Source organism: Akebia trifoliata, chromosome 5 (assembly GCF_017979445.1).
Source record: "Akebia trifoliata isolate Shusen 1 chromosome 5, ASM1797944v1, whole genome shotgun sequence".
Lineage (NCBI taxonomy): Eukaryota > Viridiplantae > Streptophyta > Magnoliopsida > Ranunculales > Lardizabalaceae > Akebia > Akebia trifoliata.
The window spans coordinates 29,966,418-29,988,580 of record NC_141379.1 but is presented as its reverse complement, the minus strand read 5'-3'; the positions used below and the strand labels follow the sequence as shown (position 1 = coordinate 29,988,580).

The window sequence follows — 22,163 nt, the reverse complement described above, 5'->3', positions numbered from 1 at the left end:
TTGCGGCTAGAAAATTATTATAATGTATAATAGAAAAACTAAAATGTTATTACAATTACATGATATGTTGATTAAATTATGAAAGATGGAAGACATTTTAATTGTTAAATTTATGTTGTTATTGTTAAATAATAATAGTCATAACAATAGCCAAACTATGGGCATGGGATGAGTGAAAATATTTGTTAACTATAAATTAAAAGGAAATTACTTTATTGTCAATCCCTTTTTCTTAGATCTAAATTGTTCTCATTCGGATCCTAACCAGTTTTCATCCTCACTCATTTGAGGTCCTAAGATTCCTTCGAAAGTGCTTTTCTTTGTTTGGCAAGCCGCCATTGACAAAATTCCCACAGTTAACCACCTCATAGGAAGAGGTTTTATCTTGTCAAACTTATGTTCTTTGTATTAATGCAATGGGGAGTAGGTGGATCATATCTTGTTACATATTGTTCTCCTACTCTATTTGTTTGGTCTCATTTTCCTAGTTCTCTTGAAATATAATTAGGTGGTCTCAAATTCATTCTTGAGTTTTCATCAATGTTAGGATTAGTATTTTTTTGTTGGAAGAAAGAAGATCTTGGGGAGTCTTCTCATTTTTTGCATTGTGCTGGAGGGATTTGGCTGGAAAAGAATAGTGATGGTGTTTCATATAGTGGAGTCCTCTTTGTTTGAACTGTAAATGATGATAAAATAAAGAACAAAACAAAACCTTGACAAGCAAGGGTCGAACCACAGAGACAACATTAATCCAAAGTATTTTTACTTACAATCTAATTCAAGTTTATGTAAATGATTAAAAATAGTTTTTAAGAGAAATTATCTAAAACAAAGTACTAAAATAAAAAGATTTAAATTACTATGAAGAAGTGTAGATCAGTTGGATCTACCTTCCCAAGCTTTATCAATGATTTATAGTTCTCTATTTATCTTGATCCACTAAACAAATCTAATATTTGTAGATCGGAATATGAAACAATTATAATAGAACAAAATCGAAAGTATGTGATAAACTAAGTCAAGATTATTAAATAAACATTGATTGTTCTCTATAAAGTATGGTTCATCTTGAACTAATCAAATAATGAACCATCAAAACTTTGAGAAATATTTAATGTTTAACCTAATAAGAATTATCTAATAACTATCACAATAGAACTATGAAGCGATTACGAGAACAGTAGAAACATTTACAAAGTCTTGCTCTGACTTCCTCAACCGACCTAATAGAGAGTTTAGCTAATAATCATCTTAAGAACGATAAAGTAAAGAGAACATGAAAAAAAAAAGAGTAGAGATGAGAAGAAGAATTTTTTTATTGTTTCTTAATTTTAAAATTGACAGAGTCTCCTTACAACTTTTGTGAAACTAAAAGAGAGAAAATAAAAATTACTATTACTAATTCTTTAAAATCTAGATACATTAACTCTTAATCTAATATCCTATTTATGAAGAGACCAGATTAGGATTTGAGAAACATTCTATGATTACAAAAATATCAAAATCCTACTTCAATATGAATACCTTCTAGCTATTAACTTTTAGTATGAATTTCGAGACTTGACTATTTGCGTTGATTGTGCCGTCGCCGTTGACCATGGCGTTGCGGTACAATTTTGCCCAATTGCCTTGAATTTTGGTCTTTGGTCTTGTTTCAGATCTTGGATCACAGTGGTAACTTTTGATTTTTTTGATCCGTCTTGAAACTTTGTGAATATTTTCTGTTACATGTACATAACAATAATTAGTTCCGAAATACATAATTAATTTGAAATGAATGATAAATATGGACTAACCATGCATTATATTTAATGAGAGGATTTAATATGTAATTTATCTGTAAAGTTCATATAATAAGTACTCTAGAAACCATTTTTAGATCCTAATCATTATTCTTAGAAGATCTTAAATAATATCTTAGGGTTGTTATTTTTTGAAAAAAAAAAAACTTATATAGAGTTCAAATGTGTTTTCTTTGAGGAGTCTCTGTGCTTTATTTTTATTTTTTTATGTCGGCCACCTTGATTGCCTTTTGCATATTATCTGTTTTTTATATTAATAAATTATATTATAAAAAAATCGTAGTGGAGCTATAATTATTTATTTTGAAGACAATTTATTTAGTTAAAACATATTCAATTGTTTTTTTATGTAAATTATCAATTTAAATTGTGAAGGAATTTTTTTTCTCTTTCTTATGATATAATAGATGATGATGGAGTAAATTTAAAAAAAAAAAGGAAATAGAAAACACTCGCATCCTAAGATAATTTTTGACTTGGTGCTCTTGCATTCTCACTCGCTATGGCTACTAAGACCATTCCATTCCTCAAACTATGAACAATGATCATGCTGTGGATTGGATTTAGCTAGAGCAATTTTTTGCTCATAGCCCAACAACCGATTGACTTATGGTGCAGATGATGTAAGTAATTTAGAAAAAATATCTTTCTCCTGCCTGCACATCTTCTGCCCATTAATTTTAATTTTAAGATTTCAAGTTTAAAAAGGGTCTTGGAGCCCACATGGATTATCATATTAGTAATCGAACACTACAACCTTCTAGATTTTATTAAAAAAATCATGGTAAGAAAAAAGTCTTTCAAGCTTGATCCAAGGTATTGAAATGGACGACTACCAAGCACCCAAATTTAAAATAAAAATTCAACAGTGAAAAATAACATTTTTTTTTAATTTTTAATTTTTAATTTTAAAATTTATGAAATTTTGTCCTTATTGGATCATGTTTTTGAATGCTGCAAGGTGATCTAATCAAGAAATTTCTTTTTTTCACCATGGACAGGGGAGAGAAATTTTCTCTCTTATTGCTTACGTCATTTGTGCCATATATCAAATGGGTGTTGGATTGTGGAAAAGTTTCCTTCACGACATTGTGAGCAAAAAATCACTCGATTTAGCTGGCACATTAAAAATATATTAAATATGATAAGTTTTCCTTTTCTTTTTTGAATTGAGGTGTATCCGGGTGCCTCTTAAAGCACCAAACTAATTCTCAGGGCACATACATTCTCTCCCCCCACATGTACCAAGTAATTTTTGGGATAAATTCTCAAGGGTTGCCCCAAAGGGAGGGGATTCAAACTCAAGACCTTAGTTTCCTAAAAAGTAATATTTTGGCCATCTCACTAATCCTTGGGGTTAAGGTGATAAGTTATTTACTTAAATAAAAAAAATATTATCTTTGGTGGATGCAATATAAGGAAATCTAGCATTGGAAAGTTATTTAAATATGGCAACTTTGTAGCAATATGATGAGTCAAATAAAGAAGGTATATGTCCTAAACCTGGTCCAGTTCAAATTGGAAATTGAACCAAACTGATAGCTTTGAGGTGGTTCGGTTCGGTTCCGAGTTATGAAAATGAAAAACTGATCTATTTGGTTTTGTTCTTGGATCAAGCTTGTATAGAATTGAACCGAACCAAATCGAGAATTGGTACCCCCTTATGCAATAAATAAATATATATGTCTATCATAACTATTATAAATTATTTTAGGAGTTAGGACACATATGACATATTAGTGATCTTTTATGGATAAACTAATGACTTTTTATGGATAGATTAGTGAGTTATTGTATAAAATTTTATGTTTATTTTTTCATATTAAAAAATATTACTTACAATTTATTTAATATTGACAACCCATAAAACCAAACCGAACAACCCAAACCGATTTTGTTCGATTTGGGTTGGTTTGGTTCCAATGGAATTTGGTTCGGTTCTGGGTCTTATTTAGGGGAACCGATCTATGTTGGTTTGGTTCAAATTTGACCACAAATCGATTCAAGTTGCACCCCTACCTAAACTTTCTCATAAGGACCTAGATGATGGAAAGATTTTTCTACCTAATTGTAAATATGTTGTAGACATCACAAAAAAACTCTTAAAATTCTTAAGTGAGTCCTATTCATCCAAATTAATGGTTAGGAATAGGTCATTCCACGACCCAAGCCTACGTCTCAATGAATAAATCCATAGTTCGAACACATGTCCAAGTGAGGCATTGGACCTGCACACCAAATAAGATGGATCGACCCGAGGATTAGTTGGGTGCTCTATGAGGTCCATATATCTCAGTTTCCACAAAAAAAAAAGAGAGTCCATAATCAAACTAACAAATCCATAAAAATGGGTCAGCTCAACAATCAGATAGTTTGGTCACTGGTCCCACACCCAAGAAGATTGTGAGACTCATCCAAAATCCCTAAAATCATTAAAATTTGAATTAAAATAATTTGACTTTTGAAACCAATTTTCACAACCTTTCAAATGAGGGGTATAATATAAAAAGCTAATTCACCACCATAGGTCTATAACTATCAAAGTCAAGGTCACAAGAGGATTCGAATCATTTCTCTATGAAGATTTGTACTCCATCACTGTAAAAGAGAAATCTTACAAGTTCTCCAAATAAAAAGTAAAGATCAACAAAATTTAGTCCTTGGCACTAGAGGATCAAATTTTAGTTTTTCGAGAATCTATTTGATTTGTGGCGTTATACTTCTGAAAGTTGGACTGTAGAAAATTCAATCTTCTAAAAAGTTGACAGTAAGTGTTAATTACAAATTGAGTATTTGATTGCCTATGAAAATTCACGCTAGTGTTGGAGAGAACTCTAACCCCAAATACTTAAATAAGAAGCCATAATCTCACCACATTTAAAAAAAAACGAGTTAAGAAGTATTTGGGGAGTCATATATAACTTTATAAAATAGGTTGGACTTGACATAAAATTTAATCGGTGGATTTCGATTTGATATGCAAAATATTTAAAATAGTGTAAGGGTATGTTTGATTGCATGGAAAGTGATTTTCCATGGAATTTGAAATCCATGGAAAAATAGTGGTGAAAAATAAGTAGGGTTGGAAAATCAAATTCCATTGTTTGATTTTACTTGGATAAAATCATGGAAAAAATATGAGAAAAAAGAAGAAGAGAAGATGAGGAGGAAGAGAGAGGGGGGAGGATGTGGCGGCGACAATGACGGAGACGATGGTGGTGGCGGCGGCGGTGACAACAACAACGACGATGGTGACAGTGGAGGTAAGTGAGGAAGAAGAAGAAGGGAGAACGTGACGGTGATGGTGGCGTCAACGGAGGTAAGTGAGGAAGAAGGGAGGAAAACGTGATGGTGGTGGTGGCGGAGGAGGTGAGGGATGAAGAAGAAGAGAGAGAAGGTGGCCGGAGATGGTGATGATAGAGATGAAAACGACAATAATAGAGACGGAGGCGACGATGACGGTGATGATGATGACAACGAAGTTAGTGTAATGATGGTGGTGGTGGTGATAAGAAAGAAGAAGATATGAGTGGGAAATAATTGGGGATGAAAAATATGGGTGGATTTCACTTTCCCACTCATATGAGTGAGAAAATGAAATTCATGTTTTGGTGAACTTTTTGATTAAGGTGAAAAATAATTTTTCATTTTCATGTGCAATCAAACATTTGAAAAATGTCATTTTTCATGAAAATTGATTTTCCACCTTATTTTTCATGTGCAATCAAACATACCCTAAATATTTTCTCACATTTTATTGGATCTGATTTTCCGGTAATCAGTTTGGATCCTTATTAGAACAAAATTCTCGATGTTTCGGGTCTGATCACCTACTATTGGGACGCTAGGGTTAATTGTTGGAAATGAATGGGTATTTTCGTAAAACACATTACATTAAAGAATAGCACCAAATTTTATCGTTGGAACTACAATAGTGCCACTGCCCTCATGCTTTCTTCACTTCTCTACATGCTTGAAACAGGTCAACTGTTCTCACTTCAGAATCAGTTCTTCCCCGTTTAGAGAGTCCTTTGCTTAGTCGAAACCAGAGAATTTTTTTTTTTCCTTTATTTTTCTATAAGAGAAATCTGAGTTTTTTTATATTATATTTTAATTATTTTATTTAATTTAAAATATTTAATTTTGGACGATTAAGATGAAAGTAGTTGGATTGGTGAGTGGCGGGAAAGATAGCTGCTATGCCATGATGAAATGTGTCGAATATGGTCACGAGGTTTTGTGTTCTTCTTTCTCATTAAAGCCCTAATTTTATTCTAAACTAGGGTTCTGAGAGCCCTATTTCTCTCGCTCCTGATTTTAGGGTTTATGACGATTGTTTTTTTTTTTTTTTTTTTTCTTTCTTGTAGATCGTCGCGTTGGCAAACTTGATGCCACTCGATGACTCAGTCGATGAATTGGATAGCTACATGTATCAAACTGTAAGTCCTCTCAATCTCTCTCATTAAAGTTTCAATTAAAAAAAAAAAAAATGAAGTTTGATTCTTATTTGTCATTTTTGATTTCATCGATGGAGTTAATAAATTAATGGATAGATTGTAATGTGTTTGTAATTCATTTGATTGGACTTAGTTTCCTCTGCGTACCATTTTATGTAACTTGTGTGTGTGTGTGTGTGAATGAAATAGGTTTTATTTATCTTTCCAAGTGATGCAAGATAAGATCTTTTTAGGGTTAATGAGAGATATGGGTTTCGATTGTTTACTCATTTATTTATTTGGATTTTTCACGGTCGATAATTAAATGATTTCAAGGCTTTAGTTTATTATAATTGTCTCATACAAACACAATTGTAAGATGCTAAGACAAACCTGATTTAGGATAAGTTCCTCTCTCTTATGTCTTGGGAACCTATCCTCTAATATGAATTATCATTCACTTTTTTTTTTTTCTTTTTTGAGTTTAATATTATAATTTTTCCCCCTTAGTATTTCGATTAGAGGTCCATGAATCTAAAGTGATTTTTGTTCCTCAGGTGGGTCACCAAATTGTGGTCAGCTATGCAGGATGCATGGGGCTGCCGTTGTTCCGAAGGCGAATACATGGATCGACAAGGCAAGCCCTTTAAGTAGGATTAGTTTGGTTAAAATAACCATCTTATTTGGGGGCATTGCTTTCTTTTCTCTGCCTACAAGTATGAAGTTTTTTTCTCTCTCGGGAAATTAACTTGATATATTAGGACATATAACAATGGGATTTGCTATTTTTGTCACATTTGTTTTTTTTTTACTTCCCCAAATATTTGGGATAAGAAGTAGAAGCCGCAAGCCTAGATAAGTGGATGGAAATTGACCCATGTCACACCTCAAAAAACTTGCAAGGACTTCAAAATTTGGAACCTTGCGAACCCCAAATACCTTGAAACTGCCTCAAAACAACACAAAAAACCTCTAAGAAAACTAAGTTGGTAGGGGGAGGCACCAACAAAAACAAGGGTTTCATCAACAAATTGAAGGTAAGAACCCATGGGGCCATCTTCCTTGACCCCAAATCCGACGTGGTTACCACTGTTCACTACCTTTGAAATTAGCCTATCTAGAGGTTCAACCAATATACCAAAAAGAAAAGGGGAGAGAGAGGTCCCTGGTCCCCTTGCTTTAAACCACTAGAGTTCTTGAATAAGTCTATCAGACCACCATTTGATAAAGATTGTGAGGAAACATATTTCATAATCCAATTAATTCTCCTACAACCAAAGTCCATAGACACATACTCCAAGAAATTTCAATCACATTTCATAGGCGTTTTCTGAATCAATCTAGCATACAATCCCCAGCTTGCCAGGCCTAACAATAGAATCAATAAACTCGTTAGCAGAACACTATATAAATTTGGCTCTCCTTAATAAAGGTGCCTTGTTCTTGAGCATTAACCAAAGGAATAACCATTTTAATCCTCAAGGCTAGTATTTTTTGCAATGCTCATGTAAGGAGTACCACTTAGACGAATAGTCTTATCCAATATATAATTGACTCCATGACTTTCTGTTGTATTATTTTGTTACATAGGCATCAAAACCTTAGCTACAGACTGACTCAAGGAGATGAAGTTGAAGATTTACTTGTTTTGTTAAATGAAATAAAACAACAAATACCTTCCGTCATGGCAGTTTCTTCTGGTGCCATTGCTTCTGACTATCAAAGGTTACGGGTGGAGAATGTTTGTTCAAGGTTAGGACTTGTTTCACTGGCATATTTATGGAAACAAGATCAATCTTTTCTTCTTCAAGAAATGGTAATTTCTTCAATGTCAGTTTGAAAGTCAGCTTTTCTTTTGTTTCTTTCAAAATTTTGACCATCTTGCTTACTTTATTGACGAATAATGTTTGGCTTGTTTATCCTTAACCAGATAACAAAGGAGATTGTGGCTATCACTGTCAAGGTACAAATTATTGTTTTAATATGCTATGATTTCTTTTCCGTCACTATGATTTGTTGCATTTTGTGTAATTTTATTTGGTTGTAATGAAAATTGGTATGTTTCGTCGAGTGTTTATTTGGAACTTGCAACATGAGTTGCTATCCCCCATGAGGTTCGTGCATTGCAGTGCTCTCTCTCTAGCGGTTAACAAGTGCAGTTGGGTCCAAATGTCTTACCAACACGAGTTGCTATCCCCCATGATGTTTGTGCATTGATTGTAGTTCTCTCTCTCTCTCTCTCTCTCTCTTGTGGCTAGCACGTGCAGTTGGGTCCAAACGTCTTACCAATTTTGCTAAGTGTGCACTTCACAATGTTCTTATTTTTTTTTTCTTCCAACTTGTATGATCTAGTTAATGCACATTGGTTTGGAAATCTTGTTTGAATAAAGTTTTGCTATTTATAGAGCTTTCTAAAAAAGGAAAATGGAGCAGAAAGCATGGTGTGCAGTGCATTGGTCACATCATTTTGGGGAAGACAGTCTCCCTTCTCCCTTCACAAATCTGTCCCTTCCTTCTGTTTCTCCTATATGTTTCTTCCTTCAAGATAATTATTTAATAAACATTGTGAGATCAATGCTACCAAGTTGGCAATTTGTTAAAATCTGTGAGTGGTAAAACCAAAGACCTGGGATCAAAACCCCACCTTCACTCATGTATGTATCAGAAAAGAAAACATCGTAAGATGGGGTGTTTCCCTTAATCAAATTCTCAAACTTTTCTTGCCTTTGTTTTGCACTAGACCACTATGTTTGGCTGCTGTTGTCGACGTTTTAGGAGTTGAGTTATGAATATTAATATTTTACACATAAATTTTTTTGTTGTTGATATTTTTGAACAATACAGGTTGCGGCCATGGGGTTGGATCCTGCAAAACACTTGGGAAAACAGATTGCATACCTGCAGCACCATCTGCATCAATTGAAAGAGTATGTCAAGTTGGATTGTATTATTTGTTTTATGCCATAAATAGGGGTTTTCATTTCTTTATGTTCTTGCAGGCTCTATGGTATAAATGTATGCGGTGAAGGAGGAGAATATGAAACACTAACACTTGACTGCCCTCTTTTTAAAGTAAGTTTATAGCACTCGTCTCTTCTAGCTATATACATGGTTTAAAGTTTCGTACCATCTTGAAATGTTTTGGCCAAGACCGGGATAATACATTAACTCTGAAATTTGATGCTTAGGGAATGTTTCAGATTGTCTTGGAATGTTTTGGAATGTCTTGGTTGAGACAGTCTTGGTTGTTCTCTTGTTTGAGATGAGATTTTAAACCTTGGCCATATATGCACTATCTCATTTCTTACAACAGTTTTCATAGAAGAGCTTGAGCTTGTGGTTTTCTTAGGCATGGTTTCAATCATATGATGCCAAGATGACTCTCCATCGTTCGTGTACGAGACGAGACACCGTGGCCAAGATCATCACATTTCCTTCTCTTCTGGTTCTTCTTCAACTTCTACTTCTTCTTCTTCTTCTTTCTGTTCAGAGATTAGGGTAAAAAAATTAGCATCTTGTCCGAGATAACCGTGATGTCTCATGGAGTCATCTCAGTATCACATGTGAATGAGACAATATGAAAGAAAAAACTAGATTGAAAACCATGGTCTTATGTGTGGATGTGTTCCATTTTTGTCTCCTTCGCAAAAATCCATATTCTTGTAGATAATTACGTTGCTATTCTGACCGATAATATTATATTTGTGAAGAATGTTGGTTGGACATTGGAAATACTTATCTTGGATTTTTTTGTAAGAACTGATACCGAACTTGTATAGAAAAGACCCCATATTATTCTCTGAGTTTCTGCCACTTGTATTATTGTTGTTGAGGTTTAGATCAACTTTTGGCAAATAAGTCTTTTGCTTCTTCATAAATGTTTTATCAGGCATCTAACATGAATAATTTCCAGAATGCCCGAATTGTTCTTGATGATTTTCAAGTTGTACTGCACTCTTTGGATTCCATTGCCCCTGTTGGAGTCCTTCATCCCTTAGCTTTCCATTTGGAACACAAAAGGGAGCTCGCTACTTTCAATAGTGATGGTGGAATGAATGATGCCAGCCCAGATGAAATGGGTTCTGTTTGTGAAGTGCAAGGAAACTCTGCACCAAAAGATGAAGCCAAGTACCAGTCTCAAGATTTAACCCTTGAGTTTGGTGCGGTTAAAGAGTTTAACCTTCATATTTCAAAAACCAAAAGGGATGACACATTTTCCATAGGCTGTTGGATCCATGATTCTTGCAGAACTTCAGAAGGTAAGCAATAACCATCTTGTTGAAAGTATGGTGGTATTGGACAACAATTGCCTCTAAGCATATTTCTAGCTTGATTTCTCATTCATTTCCGCATTGTAGGTGCATCTTTATTTAGTTATATTGATTTTTTTTCTAATTGACAGGTTTGAAAAAAGACCTTGCTAGTGTCCTAAAGAAAATTGAATCACGACTTGTTGAAGATGGTTTGGGTTGGATGAACATTCTCTATATTCATCTCTATATTGCTGATATGAATGAGTTTGTTTTGGCAAATGAAACATATGTAAGTTTTATAACAGAGGAAAAGTGCTTCTTGGGTGTTCCATCACGTAGTACAATTGAGCTGCCTCTAATGCAAGCGGGTCTAGGAAGAGCATATGTTGAAGTTTTAGTGGCAAATGACCAGAGCAAAAAAGTTTTGCATGTCCAAAGTATTTCTTGCTGGGCACCAAGTTGTATTGGACCATATAGCCAGGTAAGCAGACAATGAGAAATAAATTAACACTTTTATCTTCATAATTCACAAAATTCATACTCAACAGGATAATGACAATGTTTTGCAGTGCACGTGCATGGATGCCATTGCACTGACCTACTTATGCTACAAGATGTCTTTATTATTTGGAGTATTGTTTTGAAAATCACGGTCATAAAGAAATTAAAAGTGTGCCTGCAAGCTTTATCTTCCTATTATTATTTTCAATCTTCATGTTATTGACAGTTTGTTACTTACTTTATATTGAAAAGAAATTTAACTTTTTTCATACTGGGCTATCATTTTCCCAAATGTAATTCAGAGATTAATGGTTTGGGTTCAGGGCTAAATAGTTTACTTGAGTAGTCGAGTTTGCTTTTTTTTTTTTTTGCCTCTCTCTCCATCTTTTGGTCGAAACAAGAATGTTCCATTGGAGGATCTGATATCTTCGCATGGGGCTGGGTCTTCCTTCATTGATAGTTTACCATTAAAATGATTAGGTGGTCTGGTTTGGTAATCAGCAGAAGGAGTTCTGTTTTGTTTTTTGTTTGGTAGTGGAAAGAGAAATCTTTTGGTTTATTACATTTCCCACTCTGAGTGCATGCAGATTTATGTATGTACACTACCATTAAGGAAGTTCAAACCAGTTTAATTAGGTCCGCGACCACTTGGAATTAGTTTCATAGTTTACTTGAGCAAAAACTGTCTCCCATCCATATAAATCCTAGTTATTGTTTATCCGTGTAAAAAATCTTGAAGTTGGCACTTGGCACCACCTTTTTTTTGTTTAAATTTAACTTTGAAATGAATATGTCATCAATTCAATTCTTGTTCTCAGATTAATATCTGCACAAATTCCCACGAAGTAACAGTCTACAACTCCACTGAATATATTTTCTTGTCTTGTTTATTGTTACTGCCCTCCTTTATGTACAAATCTTCTGAATCCGTGTCATTTTAGTTACATCATTATTCCATCTTGCACATTTAATATATATTTCTATTATTATATTTTTGTTTCAGGCAACTTTGCATAAAGAAATACTTTACATGGCCGGGCAGTTGGGACTTGATCCGCCCACAATGAAACTTTGCAGTGGCGGAGCTGCTGCAGAACTAGAGCAAGCACTAGACAACTGTGAAGCAGTGACAAAATGCTTCAACTGTTCTATAGCTTTTTCTGCAATCCTCTTTGTCATTTATTGTTCAACATCACTCACATCCTCACAGAGAATAGAAATTCACGGCAAGCTAGAAGCTTTCCTTGAGCGAAGTAGGAAGTTTGAATTAGATAATGGAAATACATATAAATTGTTCAATCCCATTGTTCTATATGTTCTTGCACCCGACCTGCCAAAAAGGTACATCTGTCATATTGCTAGTTTTTCTGAACGATCATCTTTTTTGTTTCAGGAGGGACCCTATCTAACTATTATTTGGTTTCTGTTGTTTCCTAGTCATTTTCTGGTGTTCCTTGTTTGATCTATGCATAGATCTGTCTAAATCATTATTTAGAAACTTGATCAAGTAGGGAAAACCACTTGAATGTGTCAAGTGATCAAGATTTCAGTCAAGAAATATTACTATTTTTTATAAAGCAAAAAATATCCTGAGCTAACTCCACTCAAGTGCTTGAAATATCAAAAAATAAAATAAAATTTATGACTCAGGTTCAAAACCCGCCTCCACCTACCAATTACTGGCCAGGAAAAAAAAAGCAAAAAGCTTGAGTTGTTTTACCGCAAAATTCATAATCAAGCACTTGACCAAGTTCCAGGTCAATTCAAACTCCTTGTATCTAAGTTCAGTTGGAGTGTCAAAAACGTTGATTTTGAACTTTATTACCTTCAAGCTGAAGAGACATCTATCCTGTTTGACCTTATGCCTTTTGTCGTTTGCTATGTTTAATATTCAAGACATACAACTTTTCTGAGAAAAAAATAGGCAAAATGGACTCACATTTTGACTTTAAATTGTTTTGCAGTGCTCTTGTGGAAGTAAAGCCCATCTTTTATGTTCCAGAAGACAAGGAAGCTGAAATTACGACTGATATGCTGGACCCATCTTTCATAACTTGTCCAAATTATTGGGGCTTTGCGCACTCGCATTGGCATGGTTCTTGGCTTCAGAAATATATTGTTCATAGAAAATTATGTGTCGTTAGCCTTAGTATCACGAATGAACTTGCAGAAAAGGTCTGTTCAGAGTCTTCAAACACTGATCAGAATCCTAGAGAGTGTCAGTATTTCGGCACACAGAAGCACCTGAAAAGAATAGCAAGGTTCTGCATTTATTTTCTTGATAAGATCCTTTTGGAGAATGAATTCTCTTGGGGAGACATAACGGTCAGTTTCTTTCCGTATTAGTCACTCATTTTCATATTTAAGATGATTCTTATAACCTTCTATCATTGAAAGATAATGGAAACCAAACGTAAGGACGCAACACGTTCTTTATTTTGAAGGAAATTTCATGAATCTTTTTCTGAAAAAAATATATTTCTTCTTGCTCTTTCTTTTGGTGGGTAATATATATATAAGGTTCGGTCGGTATTCATTACAATCTGTGGGGATACCAGTATCTCTGTCAATTTGTATTTTTGTTAGGTCTTAAGTTCATGGAATTTCACAATTCATACTCTCTTTTGCAGAATTTGAGGTTCTACTTCTCAACAGGCCTTTGTGTGCCCGCAGAAACGTTGTCCCTCGTCTTTACGGATGCATTCGGTGAATTTGCAGAGATGAGTCAGAGGATGGAGTCAGGTGAAGAGTCCATATTCAATGTTGTTCCTGTCTTAGGTGCTGGTAGATCCATATTGTCCATGGATGATTTAATCACATGTGAGCTATTTGCTTCCAAACTCTGAAAGGTCTCTCTGCTTGATATTGATTTCATTTCAACCAAGCCAGATCGAAAAAGTAGTTTGATTTGGGAATTTTTCTATGTAACAAATCATACGGCTTGTAAGCCAAGCAAATGATGGTTAGAAATATTGGGGCAGTTCCAGTTGGGCCTGCAGCGGTTGAACGGTCAGGATCTGATGCATCTAATTTTTCCTCTTATCTTTTTGTGCAACCAAATCAACAAGTTGATTATCAGGTTGGTCTTGTTGCATTTATATCAAACAATATGAGCAAAGTTTTGAACAAGTGGAATCTCGGTTAATAGTTACTGCATGGGGCAGATGTGAGTGGAAGAACATGAAAAAATCAAGTTAAAAAATATCCAAGGGTATGGAGTCTTTCCTAATGTTCACTTTTGTTTTATTGATTAGTTGTTTATTATATTATATTTTTTTTTAACAATTACTTTTTTTTAATTAGTTGAATTTCCATTGAAAAAGACAATCTTGGTTTCTCTGATTAATAGTTAAGATGCACTCAATCCATGTTCATAATTTTGCGGCATTTTCTCTTTAACTATTATTTTGAAAGGAGTAATGCTACAGTGACCTCAAGCTTAAACCTCACATTGCACACCCTGACATGAAAGTGTATGGGAACCATAGATATTTTTCCTTAAGATACAAGTGAAAAAGCACCTATGGTTCCTATCCACTTTCGCTTTAAGAAGTGAAGATATGAGGTCCAATCTTGAGGTCACTCAATCATAGAAATGAATATGAATCCAAACTTGATGGTCATATAAATGCTTTATTTCTTTGCAGGTAAGATTCCCAAACATTTTCAAAAGATTGATGCACCTGTTCACATAAAATAACTAGGCCTATTGCCGGGTGACTATGCACATTTGCAACAACCAACATGCAATCCCTTGCGCTAATCATATCCATGATTTAAAATATCAGAATATCGGTATTAGCCCAAACCAATACGAAACATTGGATGTTTCAGGATTGTATCAAATGTACAGGCCCATACCATATCAAATTTTTCATTAAGCAAAACATTCAATTGATGCAATATTTTTGTCATTTAACAAGCTCAACATGTACAAGCGACATAGATCAACATGCCCAAAGGTAAATCAATTGGAACTCTGACTAATTTACTGAGTTGTTTTGGATTTCTCAATAAATGATAAGCTAGCATTCCTGTATTATTAAACAAATTGTTGATCCAGTCTTCACTCGAATCAAGCCAACACCATCATCACTGTAAGTTTGAACAACCCTTTTACAATTATCAGGGGCTTACCTGTCCAAAGAATGAAGAATTAAATAGATTATCTCATAATAGTAACTATGAATAATGCACAAATGATACAACATAAATCCACTTACATTGGCTTCTAACCATGGTTTCAAAACTCGTCCCAAACCGAGAGGTATCATCCGAGTCATCTCGATATACTCGATATCATGCATGAACGAGACAGACAGATAGACAAGTCAATTTTTCAAATGAGATTTTTAGGACGAGACATCTTAGAAACATTTTGGAAAACTCATCCGAGACGACTCGGTATTTGGCATGGACGAGAAGACACAAAATCGAGTTTTAAAACCATACTTCTAACAGAGCACTCTTCTAATTTCTCACATAAATGTTTAGTGTTACCTTTGCGTCATCACTCAAGGACGAACTTACTAAGCATTATAATATGTTCATGATATGATCCATCTTTCACAAGCAAATTCACCACCATAGATGAGGTTTCCGCATTCGGTGAGAAAGTCCTTTCAACCATTTCATTGATAAGTTGCCACATTGCCTCATGTGTAACATTATTTTGAAGAAATCCTTAAACCATGAGATAAATGTGATATCATTTAAAGGAGCACTCTTTTCTTGCATTTCCATGAACAAATCTTTGAAAAATTCATTAATCATTAAATTAATAGAGTGATGCTAAATGGACGTTCCTTTTTCTCTCTCCTAGTCATAGTGAAAAAAAACAATCTTTCTGATTTGATCACCTTATGACATTCAAAAACATAATCCGATACAATAAAGTTGTAGAGGTCAAAATTACATGAACTTAAGAAAAAAAATTCAAAAAACGTAATTATTAAATAAAATTTGGGTGATAGGTGACCGTTCCTTTTCAACACCTTAGATCAAAATAATATATTTTTTTAATTTCTTAATTGTTGAATATAAATATTTTCATGAAATCTAAATTGATATGTTGTTAGATTGTCAATGTAGGCCCAACAACCATTTTTAAATTTTGAAATCTAAAAAAGTAAAATGTAGGCAGTGGCATTATATGTTTTAGATTGCAAAACTTTAGCAAAATGTGAAAAAACAAATCATTTTCCATCTTTGAATTCCCAGATTTTCACATACTATATCATTAAAATAAAAATAAAAAAAATAAATCCGCATACTATCAATGATGATGTAAATAATATTATTGACTTTATAATTTACAACATCATCATTGAAAATATACGCAAAGCTGGGAATTATCACATTTCTGCTGGTGATTTCCTATCGACTACATATAGTTTAATGTTTGAGAAATCTTTAAAGGAAAGAAGAAGAAAAGAAATTGAAGATTTGTTCATGGAAATGCAAGAAAAGGGTTTTAGTCCAAATAATATCCATTTAATACATTGGTTCAAGGATTCATCCAAAACAATGTTACCAAGGCGAACCCATCTTCGGTACAAATCTGCTTTCATAGTCGCTTCGTGCACGATGTCCCTGATAATGATCTGTATTGAAATTAAAAAAAAAAAAAAAAAAACCATTAGTTAACACTACATTTACAAAAATTATTACAAAATTATTCAAACTAACAGATCTAATATTAATTCCTAGAAAAAAAAAAGGTACTGATCTGTAGGAAATTTTTGTTTTTTTCTCTCATCTCAACCGTTGAGAGAATAAACAGTGGGTTAAGGATACAAAAGTCCTGATCTATTAATCTGATAGACTTTTCTAATCTAAAAATAAAACATTTGAGATCCTCCATTAACATATCAGAACGTGTTTTCTAGGTATTTGTATAATACTTGAGGGAGATCTAAAGAGAGAGAGATCTACCTTAAGTTCTTCTTCACGTTGTTGCCGCCTTACCTGTTTGAGAAAAAAAAGAGGTAACTTGCTTACCTCATATGTAGATGATGGATTGAGGCTTAGGGTTTGGTTCTCTTTTATAGTTTTTATTATTTTACAAATACCCTCCAAAATTTGGTCAATATTTGGGACACCCTGTGTTTTAGTAAATTTAATATGTACCCCTAAACTATGATTTTAGTAAATTTGTTCAAGTCAAAAAAGAAATTCATGAAGGTAAAATTAAATTGAAATTATTTTAGATGAAATTGAAATTCAAAAAGAAAAAGAGTAGCCCTTGAGTGACTTCAACGGGGGCATCTTGATGTGGTGGCACGTGTATGTCCATAGATACATTTTACTTGTATCTCGGAGACATGCATCTACAGACATGCACACGCCATCACATCAAGTCAATGAGTTGAGTCCAACCTAAATTAAAGAAAAATGTCAGAAATTAAACTTAGGTTAATTTTAAATTAAACTTAGGTTAATTTTTTTGGAGACCAATTGTGTGCTATACTGGGGTCTCTTTGTAGTTTTAAATAATATTTAAGGGATTTTGAATTTAACATAAAAATATATTTTGTAAGTTTCAAAAGGTAAAATTTAACGTGATTACAGGGATTGCAATCTTACAATCCCATATTGACTTTTTCGTGAGCAAAACAGTTTTACTTTTTCACATTTTTATCCGATGGAGGTAAATTGACACGTCAGCACATGATTGACTTAGAACAGATCGGATAGTTTTTGGATCGGATCCCTATTATAGTCCAAATTCTGAATCCAGATCCGAAGGTATCGGATTTCGGGTCTGTACCACTGCATGACGTCCTCAGAAATAATATCCTCAAATCATCAAATGTTCGTGTGGTGTGGTGCTGTACTCTGGGGGTGACAAGCTTATCTAACATACACACATAACACAGACCTTTCTCCTTCACAACAACCATCCTCTCTTATTTAGCATCTATGGTTCATATCCACTTTCGCTTCAAGAAGCACGATATGAGGTCCAATCTTGAGGTCACTCCAACATGGCTCAATCATAAAAATGAATATGAATCCAAACTTGATGATTGTAGAAATGCTTTACTTCTTTGCAGGTGAGAGTTCCCAAACACTTTCAAAAGAAGATTGATTCACTTGTTCACATAAAATAACAAGGTCCATTGCAGGGTGACCATACACATTTGCAACAACCAACATGCAACCCTTCCCCTGCAGTTGTTATTATATCCATGATTTAAAATTTCACAAAGTATCGAAATGTATAGGTCGATACATATCAGTATTGGCCCAAACCAATACAAAGTATTGGATGTCTCAGGATTCTATTGAATGTATAGGCCGATACCATATCAATTTTTTCATTAACCAAAACATTCAATCGATGCAATATTTTTGTCATTTCACAAGCTCAACATGTACAAGTGTCATAGATCAAGAAACAGAAATTTACATCTCCAACACTAAATAAAACATGCCCAAAGGTTACTCAATTGGAATATTTTTGTCATTTCACAAGCTCAACATGTACAACTGTCAGTGATCAAGAAACAGAAATTTACATCTCCAACACTAAATAAAACATGCCCAAAGGTTACTCAATTGGAACTCTGACTAATTTACAGAGTTGTTTTGGATTTCTCAATAAATGATAAGCTAGCATTCCTGTATTTTTAAACAAATTGTTGAACCAGTCTTCACTTGAATCAAGCCAACACCATCTTCACTATCAGTTTGAACAACCCTATTACCATAATCAGTGGCTTACCTGTCCAAAGAATGAAGAATTAAATAGATTATCTCATAATAGTAACTATGAATAATGCAAATGATACAATATCAATCCACTTACATTGGCTTCTAAACATGGTTTCAAAACTCGTCCAAGACCGAGACGTATCGTCTAAGTTATCTCGGTATCAGGCATGAACAAGATCGACGGACAAGTCAATTTTTCGAACAAGATTTAATGCTCCACGTTCATTTTTCAAATTTTTGGACGAGACGTCTCAAACGTATCGGAAAACTCGTCCAAGACGACTCAGTATCTGGCATGGACGAGACAAGACACAAAACCGAGTTTTAAACCATGCTTCAATCAGAACTCTCTTCTAATTTATCACATAAATGTTTAGAGTGTTACCTTTGCCTCATCCCTCAAGGATGAACTTACCAAGCATTATAATATGTTCATGATATGATCCATCTTTCACAAGCAAATTCACCACCATAGATGAGGTTTCTACATTAGGTGAGAAAACCCTTTCAACCATTTCATCAATAAGTTGTCACATTGCCTCATGTATAACATTATTTTGAAGAAATCCTTAAACCATGGGATAAATGTGATATCATTTAGAGGAGTACTCTTCTCTTGCATTTCCATGAACAAATCTTAAAAAATTCATTAATAATTAAATTATAGAGTGATGCCAAATAAACGTTCCTTTTTCTCTCTCCTGCCCATAGTGATAAAAAAACAAACTTTCTGATTTGATCACCTTATGACGTTCAAAAACATAATCCAATGAAGTGGAGTTGTAGAAGACAAAATTATATGAACTTAAAAAAAAAATTCACAAAAAATAATTATTAAATAAAATTTGAGTGCTTGGTGGCCGTCCATTCTCAACACTTTGGATCAAGTTCGAAAAATAATATTTTTTTAATTTCTTATTTTTTGAATATGAATATTTTCATGAAATCTAAAAGACTGTGTTATTAGATTGTCAATGAGATAATCAATGTGGGCCCAATGACCCTTTTCAAGATTTGAAACCTACAAAAATAAATATGTGGGCGGCAGGCAAGACGTATGTCGCCAAAAACAGCATCCATTTAGCATTTCTCTAAATTATATGTTTTAGATTGCAAATCTTTAGCAAAAATGTGACGAAACAATTCATTTTCCATCTTTAAATTCCCAGATTTTCACATATTATATCATTCAAAAAAAAAAAAAAAAATTCCGCATACCATCAATGATGACCCTGTAAATAATATTATGAACTTTATAATTTACAACATCATCATTGATAATATGTGCAAAGCTGGGAATCTAAAGATTTCAAATGAATTATCACATTTCTGCTAGTGATTTCCTATCTAATACATAAAATTTAATGTTTGAGAAATCTTTAAAGTAAAGAAGAATAAAAGAAATTGAAGATTTGTTCATGGAAATGGAAGAAAAGGGTTTTAGTCCAAACAATATCCATTTAATACATTGGTTCAAGGATTCCTCCGAAACAATGTTACCAAGGCGAACCCATATTCGGTACAAATCCGTTTTCAAAGCCGCTTCGTGCACGATGTCCCTGTTAACTATCTGTATCGAAATTATCAAAAAAAAAAAACCCATTAGTTAACACTACATTTACAAAAATTATTCAAACTAACAGATCTAATATTAATTCCTAGAAAAAAAAATAAAAAGGGTACTGATCTCTAGGAAATTTTTGTTTTTTTCTCTCATCTCAACTGTTAGAGAGAATAAACAGTGGGTTAAGGCTAGAAAAGTCCTGATCTATTAATCAGATAGACGTTTCTAATCTAAAAATAAAACATTTGAGGTCCTCCATTAACATATCAGAACGAGTTTTCTAGGTATTTGTATAATACTTGAGGGAGAGCTAAAGAGAGAGATGTAGGGAGACCTACCTTGGAGTTCTTCTTCTCGTTGTTGCCGCCTTTCGTGTTTGAGAAAAAGAGAGGTGACAGCTTACCTTATATGTACATAATGGATTGAGGCTTAGGGTTTGATTCTCTTTTATAGCTTTTATTATTTTACAAATACCCTCCAAAGTTTGGTCAATATTTGGAACACCCTGTGTTTTAGTAAATTTACTATGTACCCTTAAACTATGGTTTTAGTAAGTTTGTTCTAAGTCAAAAGAAAGTCATGAAGGAAAAATTAAATCAAAATTTTTTTTAGATGGATTTTTTTTTTTTTTTAAGTATTTCGGATGAAATTGAAATACAAAAAGAAAAAGAGACACGCTTGAGTGACCTCAACAAGGTCACTTTGACGTGGTGGCACATATGTATCCATAGATACATTTTCCTCGTATCTCGGAGAATCACATCAAGATGTTGTGTCTCCCAAAGAGTTCACTCCAGCATTAATCAAATAAAAATGTTAGAAATTAAACTTCGATTAGTTTTTTAGAGACTAATTGTGTGTTTTATTGGAGTCTTTTTTATAGTTTGAAATAATATTTAATGGATTTGGAATTTAACATAAAAAAATATTTAGAAATATATTTTGTAAATTTCAAAAGGTAAAATTTAACGTGATTATAGGGATTGCAATCTTACTATCCCGGATTGACTTTTTAACATTTTTATACACGTCAGCACATGATTGGCTTAGAACGGATCGGATCCCTATTATAGTCCAAAATCTGAATCCAGATCCAAAGCTGTAGTATTTCGGGTTTGTACCATCAAATCATCAAATGCATTGAATCCACACAAAAATCCCTCGACACCCAAAATCAAGACATGGGTTTCGTTGACAGACCCAATGTTGTTGAAATTCTTGAGGAAAGGTCCCTCCTTGAATCGATAACCAGCGAGAATCTCTGGTCAGCTTGTTCAAACCCTAGTCTCAATCCTTTGAAGGTAAAGGTTTACTGTGATTTTGATCCAACAGCCGAAATTTTACACTCAGGAAACTTACTTGGGATCATCGTATTATCGTGGGAAAAGTTTAGAGAGGCTTGAACTAGATTTTGAAACAATGAAGAAGAACACAAATGGGAATTGTTAATATAATTAGTACAATTTTAGGGGGATGGGATCGGGATAGAAATTTGAACGCAGGTTTAGCAAAAACCCACCCGGATTTCTAATCAGGAATATATATAGAAAACCCGATTTCGAATGTTGGTTCTGCTAAAAACTTGAATTTGAATGATGTTTATGGTGATTCTTTTATAATATTGAATGAATGAGAAGGCCTCGATATGTTTTACCAATATTTCTTCTCTTCTCTTACTTTCTTTGAGTATGGATCGGAGATTATGGAGTTAAGATGAGGGAATGACAAGGCCTCGATATGTGCCCAACCCAATTTGCTGAAGAAGTGACACGTTTTGTCCATGGTGAAGAGGACCTTTCAGAAGTTGAAACGAGGTTGGATTGGAATACCATTGAGGAGGGGATCGCTGAAGATGTCGCGTCATGTTCCTTGGCTTATGATCAGTTCTGGT

General features: G+C 33.8%; 1 protein-coding gene and 2 long non-coding RNA genes across 6 annotated transcripts; 1 reads left to right on the top strand and 2 right to left on the bottom strand.

The window, feature by feature from the left end:
• The first annotated feature begins 5,756 nt into the window (after nt 1-5,756).
• Nucleotides 5,757-14,256, top strand: LOC147402082 (endoribonuclease). 4 transcript variants are annotated; one of them, XM_086443589.1, is made up of 12 exons: nt 5,757-6,036; nt 6,170-6,241; nt 6,796-6,875; nt 7,930-8,054; nt 8,169-8,201; nt 9,083-9,165; nt 9,238-9,310; nt 10,152-10,497; nt 10,641-10,972; nt 11,996-12,333; nt 12,957-13,317; nt 13,623-14,256. In XM_086443589.1, exons 2-12 carry the CDS (start codon nt 6,201-6,203, stop codon nt 13,836-13,838), a joined length of 2,028 nt encoding a protein of 675 aa, XP_086299715.1. In that variant the 5' UTR covers nt 5,757-6,036; nt 6,170-6,200; the 3' UTR covers nt 13,839-14,256. The 4 variants fall into 4 exon arrangements, with proteins under 4 accessions (XP_086299715.1, XP_086299713.1, XP_086299714.1 ...); XM_086443587.1 differs by having other exon boundaries at nt 7,829-8,054; XM_086443588.1 differs by having other exon boundaries at nt 5,968-6,036; nt 6,796-6,954.
• A 603-nt stretch (nt 14,257-14,859) lies between these two features.
• LOC147402081 (uncharacterized) lies at nt 14,860-17,008 on the bottom strand. Its single transcript, XR_015178795.1, has 3 exons — nt 16,927-17,008; nt 15,216-16,595; nt 14,860-15,129 (listed from the first exon to the last, which is right to left on the bottom strand). It is a non-coding gene; the product is annotated as an uncharacterized LOC147402081 (long non-coding RNA).
• Nucleotides 17,009-18,435: 1,427 nt separating this feature from the next.
• LOC147402080 (uncharacterized) lies at nt 18,436-20,701 on the bottom strand. The gene is made up of 3 exons (XR_015178792.1): nt 20,611-20,701; nt 18,803-20,278; nt 18,436-18,718 (listed from the first exon to the last, which is right to left on the bottom strand). It is a non-coding gene; the product is annotated as an uncharacterized LOC147402080 (long non-coding RNA).
• Between the last annotated feature and the right edge of the window lie 1,462 nt (nt 20,702-22,163).

Coding starts and splice junctions, on each gene's coding strand:
- LOC147402082 (XM_086443587.1), top strand. CDS start 5,959: ATGAAAGTAGTTGGATTGGTGAGTGGCGGGAAAGATAGCTGCTATGCC. Junction 9,166..9,237: donor CATCTGCATCAATTGAAAGA/GTATGTCAAGTT, acceptor ATGTTCTTGCAG/GCTCTATGGTATAAATGTAT. Junction 12,334..12,956: donor GCACCCGACCTGCCAAAAAG/GTACATCTGTCA, acceptor ATTGTTTTGCAG/TGCTCTTGTGGAAGTAAAGC.